Source organism: Pteropus vampyrus, unplaced genomic scaffold (genome assembly GCF_000151845.1).
Source record: "Pteropus vampyrus isolate Shadow unplaced genomic scaffold, Pvam_2.0 Scaffold139, whole genome shotgun sequence".
In the NCBI taxonomy this organism is placed as follows: Eukaryota; Metazoa; Chordata; class Mammalia; order Chiroptera; family Pteropodidae; genus Pteropus; species Pteropus vampyrus.
Window position 1 is genome coordinate 2,669,920 of NW_011888920.1, and position 11,703 is coordinate 2,681,622.

Here is an 11,703-nt window from a genome sequence, read left to right on the forward strand (position 1 = left end):
TATCTTTTGATAAGTGGTTAATAGTATCATCCTCTGATTAAATTCCCTATTTAGATATTGAAGTTGATTAAGCATCATAGTGTCATAAAATATAACTTACTTATAAATATATCCTGATTTTTAAAACATATTCTTTCAAATCACATGATCTTTAACTATAAGCACATTTAGCTAGAGAGCTACATTTGTGGTAAAATAAGAATAATAATTCAGGAGAAAATTTTAGGTATTGGACTTTCTATTTACTATAAAATAAAAGAGGGCCTATGGTAAACATAAAGAAAAATCCATATTAGCAAGCTTACTATGTCAGCACCATTTAGAGACTTTTTCCTGAGTAATTAGAAAAAGAAAAAACAAAGAACAAATTCCCTTTAATAAGAATGCTCCTGAAATGATGTAGTTTTAAGGCTCAGGTCCTATTGAAGTTTTGAACATGCAGAACTGTTGAAATCAAGTTACTCAGAATGCCTAAAATGCAAAATAAATAAGAGGAGGAAGTAACTAGTCATACGTCAGAAAATTATTAAGATAAAAACATGTAAATAAAATGTAAAAATCTTTGGTTGTGCATTCCGTATTTGGTTGTGTAGGAATTTATTGGGCTAATCATCTGCCATATGCCAGTTTTGATAACTTGTTTTATTCTAAATATGGCTTTATAAAGTGGAATAAAGTTGTTTTTTACATTGAACAGAAGTATTCCCCATAAATTCCAGCCTTTGTTTTTAGGTTGCCCTCCAGAGCAGCCTACTGGAAGACATTTTTGAGTTTTACACATTCAATTTTAAGTATAAAAGAGATTCCAGACACTGAGTCCAATTAAACTGAGAAAGATGATCTAAAAGTAACACTATATATTCAACAATATATTTAATCATTACACTATATTTATTGCTTCCAAATTCCCAAATGCAAACAAATATTTTCCTCTATCCTTGACTTTTGATTTTCTAATTGTATACCTTGAGCTAGGTATGCTGAACACATATTCAATTGCTCTTTTGGTATCTGTGAAAATGAAATCATGTTGCAGGATGTGGCCGCTCTCAAATAATATTCAAGCTTTCAAGGGTAGCATGTAATGAATACCAGTGATAAAGACCTCTTTCTCTCCCCAAACCAGAATGTAGTTAATTTTGATTATGCAAATATTCTACATACTGCTCAGTCACACAGGCAATAGATGAACAAAAGGTGCTCCACATTTTAAATGAAGTTTGAAGATCGTTCTAGGAATGTCCATTAACTTTGAATTGATCTCATACAAATGTTGAATTTAATCCTTTTTATAGTTAATAATGCCATATTCCCACTTTCAATTTTAGAAGACATTTCATTAGAAATTTTTTTTGCGTGCATAATCCAAATGTAGTGGAACAAGACAAATGATAAAGGATTAGAAATGTTAAACAGAATTTTTCCACAAGAATGAAAGCAATCTGGATAATGAGCACAATCATTTTGTCTCTTACACGGTGGCATTGGCTGAAGGACGGTAATAAAAGGAAAGCAGATTTTAAAGAAAAAAAAAGACCAAGGGAAGAGGCTATTGAAAAAGGAAGATTGTTTCCTCATACCTAACCCTATAGACAGGAAAAACAGCTCTTTCTGGGGGTACTGAGACTTGCATTCAGAGATCCAGAATGAAGCGAGAGGCCAAAATGATAGATGTGGTTCTTGGACAATAAAGCCACTATGAATGGCAAGATCAGAATGATACAACCAGTTCAGCCACTGACCATGTTTGTGCATGGCTGGCTTCTTGCAAATTTTGAACCGGGGCAGACAGATCAAATATAAAGTTCTACCTTTTTAAGAAGATACAAAATTGGAGAGAACAAGATCAATTATTAACAGAGCTAAGCCCAGCACAGAGTGCTCTTATGTCAAGGAAAAAGAACAGTAAATAAAGGAAGAGTTTGAGGATTTATGACCTGACAGAGTACAGTTATAACTGATGAAGAACACCAGATACGGATGTAAAGGGATGGCAATAAGGGAAAATAATTAACAAATAATTGCAGCAATTGTAGAAACTAAGACAGAAAGCCTTGCACATTAGAAAATGTATTAAATCAAATGCAGAGGGAGCCAGGTAGGCCTTGATAACAAGGATACTTCCAGAAACATTACCATAAATCAATGGCCAATGAGAAGAATAGTGGAAATCAAGACGGTACAATAATGAAACAAGATCAGGGATTCTATTTTGCTTTAGTCTCTCCTTTTTGGAAGAGATGAACATTTCTTCCAAAAATGATTAAAACAATATTTATTTTAAACATATTTTAATTATATATGCTTAAATTAATAGTTCAGTAATTCCACGTAGATATGTCGCCCACTATGTTATGGTCTTAATTTGTTTTCAAACCACCCCCCACCTCGCCCGCCGCAAACACACACAAAAGGGCAGAGTGAACTAAGGTAGGCAGGGGTGAAGGCCACGAATTCTACAGCATACTTTTTATGCAACTGTCATCTGATTAGGGACAGTCCCTGATTTTGGAATTGCATGATAATGTAATCTAATATCTTGTTCTATTTTGAAAAATGTATTTGAAAACTATGCTTGTATACATTTATATGATAAACTAAAAGAACCTTCACTTAAGCATATTTCCACTTTGGAATATACTTCTAAAGAATATGTATACTGACAAAAGATTAACATTTACTACAGAATGTGGGAAACATTTGATTCCAGAAAAATCCAATCAATACATTACCTGAGCTGTAAATCAGGGGTCTTAAAACCTAAATATGTTTATATCTTCTAAACTGATCATACATATCCTCTTGCAAATCAGAATTATCTTGGCTGAGAACAAGGATGACTGATACTTTTCCATTGTTTGGGTTAAAGATGATTAAACACCTAAACAGATATAGGTTGTGAATACTACTATCAATACCAAAAGCACAGTTATTTGTTTTAAATTTAGAAAATAATTCACTAATTTACTAAAGTGGTAAACCAACATGGTGCTTTACAGTTGGTATATATCATGACAGAAAATGTATATGGTATTAATTTAAATGCTGAAATTCCTTATTGGACCTCCAATTTGGACATTTAAAAGTTTAAGAAATGAATGAATAATGATCCACTTATCTAGAGGTCTGATTTTCTACATCCTCAATTATGTTGGAACCCAGCAATGATACAGAAAAAGTATTTTAGCACTTCCATCCCGGAATCCAAGAATTTCACTCAGTGGGTGAAGATAAACTCAGGTCAGGTGTAACTTAGAACTAATAATTACATCATTAATGTTAATTTACTGAGCTTGAGCCAGAAAAATAAGAAGAGAGATATAATACTGTTAGAAGTGAAACCAACTGACACTGAGAATAGAGTCAGCAATTTTAAAAGCATTTCAGTAACAGTTGATGACATTATGGAATTATAACATTACGCTCTTAAGAGTTCAATCATAAGTTAAGCCATATTTAGTGTACAGTTTAGAACATTTTAGAAAAATTTCTGACCAGACTACAGCGAAAGAAAAGGACTTTAAAGAAGTTAACCAATGATTCGAAAGGACAGGAATTCAATAACTCTTATACTTGTAGTAACAAGGTAGAATTCTCCCCTCTAATTTATTTTTCACTTCATATAAAGTATAAATAATTCATTTTTACTACCCAAAGGGATTTCTCCCATCTAAACAGTACAAATCTGTGAACTTTATTTCCATTTGTCTTTCATGGATAAAGTACTTTAAAAACCAAAACACCAAAGCCAAGTTTTATTTACATACGAAAATACTAAGTATACTGGATTCGCCAAGATTAAATTATATTCAGTATATTTGGTAAAATGTATTTTGTATATTAAGTTTCTGGGAATCACTAATTCATATATCATGTACATTCATTGTAATTCTCTAATAGAAGGTACATTTTATCTTATTAAGATGGAAAGACCTTTTACCGACTATTAAGGTTAACAAATTCACGGTAAGTTTTTAGACTTGGAAGAGTTTTAGAACGTCTAAGCAGACAGTACATTTAGAAATGATTAGAAAACCATGGGTCCCTGTATTTATTAAACTGAATCACCTGGCAGTAAAATTCAGTTAAGGCCCTTGGCATTGGTGACACTTCTTCCCACTCGGACCTGCTGCTGTGGTAGACCTGCACTTCATCTGTGATTTCATCTGGCGCGTAATCACCACCTAATATATAAATTTTGTCTTCAATTCCAACTGCACCTGCATTAAAGCCTGCACATTCAAAAGATCCTTCGCCCTTCCAAACACACGTATCTGGACAGAAGCTATAAACCTTATAGGTGGAAAGGTCACATATATACAGTGTGCAGTTTACTGGGACAGCTTTAATTAGCGTTGCATGAAAAAACTGCCCAAACTCTGCTACTAATTCAGACCACTGATCAGTTGTAGCGTTGTATTTAAAAAAGCAATCAAGTGATGGATTAAAGGCATCTGTAATCTCTACCTCTGATCCAAGAACGTAAATTACATTTTGGCATGCGCTGGCCTCAGGGTAGTATATGCCCCTGGGTAACGGGCTGACAGATGTCCATTCTTTGGAAAGAGGGTTGTAAGATTCAACATCTAAGAGACTTTTAATGTCCTGAGATCCTGTAGTTTTTCCACCTATGACGAACAATCGATTGAGAGCCATGACCGATGCATGCATCGTTCTTGGTGTTTTCATAGCCGACACAAGGAAGAAGTCATTTTTGACTGGACAGTAGCACCAGGCTTGATCAGTGGCATCGTGATATGACTCTGCGATATGAAGCCGAACTGTTCTACAACACGGCCCTTTGCAACCACCTGTCAAGAATATTTTCTCTCCATAACTTGACAGACTAGATCCTGGCAAATCAATCAGGTGTGACTGTGGCAGTATTTTCCACGAATCAGTTTTAATATTATAGCAAAACGTGTATTGATTTTCTCCATTTTCCTCAGTTTTATGAACAAATATGTATTTTTCAGTTGTGGATGGTCGAGCATCAGGGAAGAGTCCACCAGAACCTTGCACACACTTAATTGCATCCACGATTATGTCAAAACAGTTTGTGCTTTTGAGTAAACACTCTTCATTGAACAGGTAGTCTTGAAGTGTCTCCTCAGATAACTGATGTAATCTCACCTTTTTAATCAAATAAGGCAGATGCTTTTGCCTTGATTCTAAGTCATATTTAGTCCAACTAAGGACAACTTTCAGTACAGTTTCTTCTTCAGGGACATTTAATTCATCTGATTCTAGACATTTTTGCAGTATTCCAAAATTCATCTCTAAGAAATCACTAGATTTAAATAATAAAGAAAAATGATGTTGTACAAAGTATAATGCATGATCAAACAAACGGGTAGAGCCATAGCTATCTGATATAGATAATAACTGTAAACAGTTGACAATATTAATGCTTTTTATTAAAAAGTCACTGCAAGCTTTGGATAGGAAGGAAACTTGAAGAAATGATGACAACTGGAAGAACATTTCTACATTATCATCTGTTATCTTTGTTTTTCCAGTATAGGCATAATCAAGAAATGCTTTTACTGCTTTGGAGGACAAATTAGTAATAGTAACACTTCCACCATCTCTTTCCTTCATGTTTACTTCAAACATCGCCCTGCAAAAATAAAGAACACAGAAGAACAAGTAGACTGAAATATTTTATTCTATGATAATTTTCAATATTACCTTAAAAAGGTTTCCTTTACCCTTAGATTGATTTAAAATATATTTATGAACTATATTTTAAAAGCATCCTGATAAATTATTTAAATATCTAGAACAGTAATATACCATACTAGTAATCTGTAAAACACATATTACATAACTCTCATATTGCAAAACATATACATTATAGCTGAGCTACAGCAACTAATCCAAAGAAGGCTATAAAAAGATTCAAATTTTGTATACTGATCTAATGTTCTCTTATTCATAAAATTAGGGTAAAATCTCCCTATTGGCTGAATTTATTTATGGGTTAATTCGTATCAACTCTGTAGGTGATAATCAAAATTACTTAAAATATATAATGCTTCTGGGTTTAGAATTTAAAAGTCTCTTTCAAATTAATTTTCAATCTGGCAGGAGCGAGATCTGTGAAAGATGTAATACAGTGAGATATCAGATGTTTCCAATGAACCTGTCTGTGGGGGGAAATCCACCAAATGAGATAAACACATGTCTAAAAAGACACATTTCATTTAGCACTTTAGGAAAAAGAGAATGTTATTTCATAAAACTAAATAACAGTGTACCACATCCAGCCAAAAAGACTAAAAAATAAGTTTTTGTAGAAATAGCCAGAGAGAGATGGAGATGGATCCCCAGATTTGAATATTTAGACCAGCTTGACAGGTCTTCATAAGTTTTAATTTATTCCAACATGGTAAAGCTGACAGAATATAAAGAATTAGAAAATTTTTTGGCTGAGTTTCAGCAAAAATATAAATTATTTGGAAATGATGGGGTAGGAGACTAAGATATATTTTACTATTGGTTTTGATAAAAACAATATTTTCATTCATCCTATATTAACTTTGTATCCAGAGTTATTCATATTTTACACCTTAAACAAACCATTATGGTGGCTGTCAGTGGAACAGCAAACAGAGATTAAGAATCAAGTAGAAAGAGCTACAACAAAGAACTAAGGGACTGCCAGCTGAACATTCATTAACACTGTACATCAGCTGGTTTGGGTTCTGGTTTGATATCAGTTTGTATTTGTGACGGTATTGTCCAGCATACCTATGTGAGCAGGGCCCCTAGGTGTACAAGTAACCTGGGGGAAAACCAATTCCGTTCTTAGAGTCTACTCTAGAGAGTAACTGAAGCTATGAGAGACTAGCTTCCAACTGAAAAATATGCAGGGGCTTCCAAATACAGAATACCTCTGAGGAAAGGTAGCCGTCCCACTAAGCTACTCGATACTTCTCAAAACAAAAATAATTAGTTACAAAAATCATATACATGTTACACATTATGTAGGGTATTGCAATAATGTATACCAAATTAGAAATATAAACTAGGGATGATAATTATATTAGGTTGTTAAGACATCTATAGTCAATTTAAAATAATATTAAGAACATGACCTGTAGAACCTGGCTGCCTAGGTGGGTACCTACCCTCTACCACTTATTAGCTGTGTGACCTTGGGAGGTGAATTTAACTTCACTGAGCTTCAAATTCTTCATCTGAAAATGAGGATACTTGCCGTACCTATTTCACTGAGTTGTGAGAGGAATAAATGAGTTAATCAATGCAAAGTATTAGCTATTATTGTTGTTAAGAAAATAAATGTTTTCTATCAGATCCAATGTACTTTTAATATATCATCAGCTTCCACATTTTCCTTGAGAAGACACATGTAAGATCATGTTTCTCTACTTCATTCTACTCATCTTTAAAGTATCCAGATGATCTCAAATTTATTATAAAGTGGTTACAAAATATGTGTGATTCCTTTTCAATCTTGTCTCCAGTGACTTCACATTTCTATCATAATTTCCATTTTCCAAAAACATTTATAAAGGGCACTTATCATGCATTATGCACTTTCTGCGATTTTTATATTTTTCTTCCCAATACTCCAGTGAGTTTGATCATAACACAAGTATTATGAATTAATGGCTTTATCATACAAGAGTATAAATTATAGAATTTCCATCTACATTTGTACATTAGTAAAATACTATATAATAAAGGATCTAGGTCACTATAGAAACATTACATGTAGAAAATTGTTTAAATATATTATGTTTTAATAGTAATTTTAAAAAATTTAAAACAGGTCCATAAAAAGCTAGGAGTGGGCTGAACAAAGCACTATGGACAAAAATTATCTGCAGATACTTAATAACTTCAGCATGAAGAGTAGGACTGCCAATTCAAATGCTTACATTAACTTCTTATTTTGTTAACATGAAAGCATTATAGGAAAATCAAGCTGTGCGTTCACACCAGATTATTTCCATTTTTTTCTTTGCTAGGTTTGAAAATAATAATAATAGTAGCTAACATTAATTGAATGTACTGGGCGCTGTCCTAACCATTACTTATACATTATGTCACTGTACTCTCATAATGATGAGTTAGGTTCTACTTTTATTATCTTAATATTTTACAAATAAGGAAACAGGCTAGAAGAGGTTAAATAATTTGCCTAAACTAAGGTCACATGTCTAATGAGTGGTAGAGCTGGGATTTAGATTTAGGGCATGTGTATTAAGAGGCCAAGTACTTAACCATTATACATACAGTCTCCTCTAATGAAGAGGTGACATGAAAGATAGGGAAACAGAAAAGAATTACTTAGAAGAAAAGCTGGATTAGAATAGAAGTGAGAAGAAACTGGTGGAACCTGAGAATGACAGAGAATAAGACCAGTTATGGCCCCAGTGGAGTATAAAGAAGAATAATTTAGGTTACCTCGGAGAAGAAATGGAAAGAAAAAAAAAAGACAAAGACATACAGCCTAATTAGGCAAACAGCTAGTAAAATTTGTATTTATATATTAAATATTAATCTGTTTCTATTGTTTATTTATTAGAGATTTAAACCCTGCTCACTTCAAATAAAAATTGCTTCTAACATTGAATATAATGCAAAATACTGAAATTACAATTTAAGTTTATTAGAGCATGACTAGGAGGGCGGAAGTCCAGGAGGTAACTAAAAGGTCTGTGTTTCTGACCAAGAGGCCACAGAGGATGGGTGATGTGTCTGACCATTAATTTGAAGAATCAGAAACCTGATGTCAAAAGAGTAGATTCTTACAATGTCATCATGACTAGGAAATTCCCTGTAAGACCAACTGACATGTTCAGAAGGTTGCCCAGAATTAGAAGAAGCTGGGTGCTCTCCAGAAATGCTTTGGAGGTACTTCTCCCTACTATAGAGATATCTTTGCCAAAGAGAGAGAAATCTTAAAATCCTCTGGGTTTGAGTCCTTTTCCCCACTGATACAATACATGACTGAAATGTGTTTTCCTCTCAGATTCTTTGTTTTCTTTGAACTTTGTAACCCTAACCCTCTCAGACTCTTCGTTTTCTTTGAACTTTGTCTCCATTTTGGATCAGGAAGTCCTTTCCTCTTTTTCTAAGTGATACAGTACAGGGATCCCCCCAAATAAAACTGACTCCAGATCAAAACAGTTTTTCCCCTGGAACATTTCAAGAGATTAATATTCTGTGGGATTTCAGGAAATGCTGGCCAGGAAAAACCTAAGCTTTACAAAAGTAGTCTTAAATTTTCATACTTAAAAATTATTGGTTAATGTAGGTTCTAATTAGCAATTTTTAAGAATTAAAATTACTGTTGGGCTCCGGAGGGGGTCGAGGGGGTGAATTGAATACACTTAAAAAAAAATAACTTAATTATCCGTATTATAAAATCTGAGGCACAGATAAACAAGGTAAAGTACCTGAAAAAGTCACTGCATGCTGCTAACACACAACGATGACATGGGATTATTTCGTCTTTCATAATTATTTTGAAATCATAAAAGACATTTTGTTCTCTAAAATTCTGTAGTACACTTAAGATTTTCTGTCCATGATCTTCTGACACAAGGAAACTGTTTATCTTCTCAGATGGAATTCCATTACATGAGCTTCGTTGATTGAAATCATATGAATTATCCATAGCCAATTCAATCTGTTCTTAGACCTGGAATGAAAAAAAAAATTGCTGATGTCAGTAGAGTTCTAATTAAATTTCAGATCCAAAATTTGTACTTATGGTGTCAATTACATGAAAATGCTCACTAAAAACAATCATAAGTACACTTTGTTCTAAACATGACATTTCGTGACATTCAATAATAAATTCCTTTTGAATTTTCATAAATATTGTGCTCACTGGAATAAAAAGTATATTATTGATGGATAAAGTTCAAGGCTACATAAATTTGTTAAGTAGCACAATTTATAAGTTGTATAAATTAGGTTATATAGAATATCACTACATGACTAGTCTTGTTATATGTAAGAGCTATTATTTACATAGTAGTTACCATTTGGGTATATGCCCAACCCATCTCTCTCCCCTCTCATCTATTTTCTTCTGGTAACAAAACAGATGTTAAAATGTTGATCTTAAAGCACAGGTATATGCCTTCTGGGATTAGACTTTTAAAAGAAAACTGATTTTAAAATATCAAAGTGTTTTACTGAATTAACTAGTTATGGCCTTTACCAAAGAAGAAAAGGTAAGCGTTGGTCCACGTTGGTCTATTTGAAAGCAGGAAGGAAAAGAGCACATAACATTATTTCAAGAGGCCCTTTAAACATGACGTCAAAAATTCCAGATAGCTGAAGGCCAGATAATTGTGACTTCCCCAAACTGCAAATTCAGTTCTAAGCATGAAAGTTTACAGCACCAAAAGTGAGGAAATGGGAAGCAGAACAGAAAAGAAGACTGGGTACTAGGGGAGCCAAAGAAATAGAGAACCCTGATTCCTTAGTATATTTCTGTTATGGTTATCAATTGCTTTGCAAATCACCCAAAAATTAACAGCTTAAGACAACAATTTATTATCTCTTAAGGTTCTGTGGGTTTAGCTGGAGCTACTTGCTTGGGGGTTTTCATATGTTTAGGGTCGATGGTAGCTCTGACTGAAGTCATCTGAAGGTCTGACTGGGTTAGAGGTCAATATGGTTTCTTCATTCACATTTCTAATGCTTCAAATGGGATCGCTAGAACAGATAGGGCTCTGTCTCTCTCTTGATGCACCATGTGACTAGCTTATGCTTTCTTATAGCATGGCAGTCTCAGGGTATTTGGACTTCTTACTTGACAGCTTGGTTCGCCCACAGGGGAAGTTTCAAGATCAGGTGGAAAACAGACACCGGAGAAGCAGTCTGAATGGTTCTGCAGCATCAATCCGAGATGCGATCTAGGACTGAGACAATCTACTGCTGTGTACAGTAACCATGAGCCACATATAGCTATTTAAATTTAAATTACTTAAAATTAAAAATTTAGTTTCTTAGTTGCTCTAGACATATTTTAAGTGGTCAGTAGCCATATGTAACATGAAGGTTACTTTTACGTGTCAATTTCACTGGGCCACAGGGTGCCCAGATATTTGGCTAAACATTATTTGTAGGTGTGCCTATGAGAGTGTTTCTGGATGAGATTAACATTTGAATTTGTAGCCTGAGTAACACAGAATGACCCCCTTAATGTGAGTGGGACTCATCCAATCCATTGAAAGCCTGAAGGAAACAAAAGGCTGAGTAAGAAAGGGTTCTTCCTCTCTGCCCGTCTTTGAGTTGGGACATCAGGCTTCTCCTACTTTTGAACTAAGACTTGGACTGCAACGTTACTATAGGCTGTCCTGGGTCTCCAGCTTGCCAAATGCAGATTTCGGGACTTCTCAGCCTGCACAATCACATAATTAAATAAGCCAATTCTCTATAGTAAATCTATCCATCCACCCACCCACCCACCCACCCCTCCAACTGATTTTCTCTGGAGAACCCCCAACTAATATATGTGGTTAGTGGCTACTGTATAGTACAAATATAGAATATTTTCATCATCACAGAAGTTCCATTGGATAGCTGATATACTATATTAAGAATAGTATGCCTATATAAGAGAATGCGTGTGCATGTGCACGTATGCAGGGGGAAGTAATAGGATGTAATTGGTAGGATTATTGGGAAAATAAGTTAGTTACAGTAATTTTG

The 11,703-nt window shown here is 34.1% G+C and overlaps 1 protein-coding gene across 2 annotated transcripts in view; it reads right to left on the reverse strand.

Moving 5' to 3' along the window:
• Positions 1 to 870: 870 nt before the first annotated feature.
• KBTBD3 (kelch repeat and BTB domain containing 3) overlaps positions 871 to 11,703 on the reverse strand; it is a 28,872-nt gene continuing 18,039 nt past the window's right edge. Inside the window, exons 2-3 of one of the 2 annotated variants that reach the window (XM_023535372.1) lie at positions 9,432 to 9,676; positions 871 to 5,620 (exon numbers count right to left, since the gene is read on the reverse strand). In XM_023535372.1, the coding sequence (XP_023391140.1) occupies positions 4,018 to 5,620; positions 9,432 to 9,652 (1,824 nt within the window). In that variant the 5' untranslated portion in view covers positions 9,653 to 9,676 and the 3' untranslated portion in view covers positions 871 to 4,017. The remainder of the gene's footprint in view (positions 5,621 to 9,431; positions 9,677 to 11,703) is intronic. The other variant, XM_011368131.2, reaches the window with a different exon arrangement.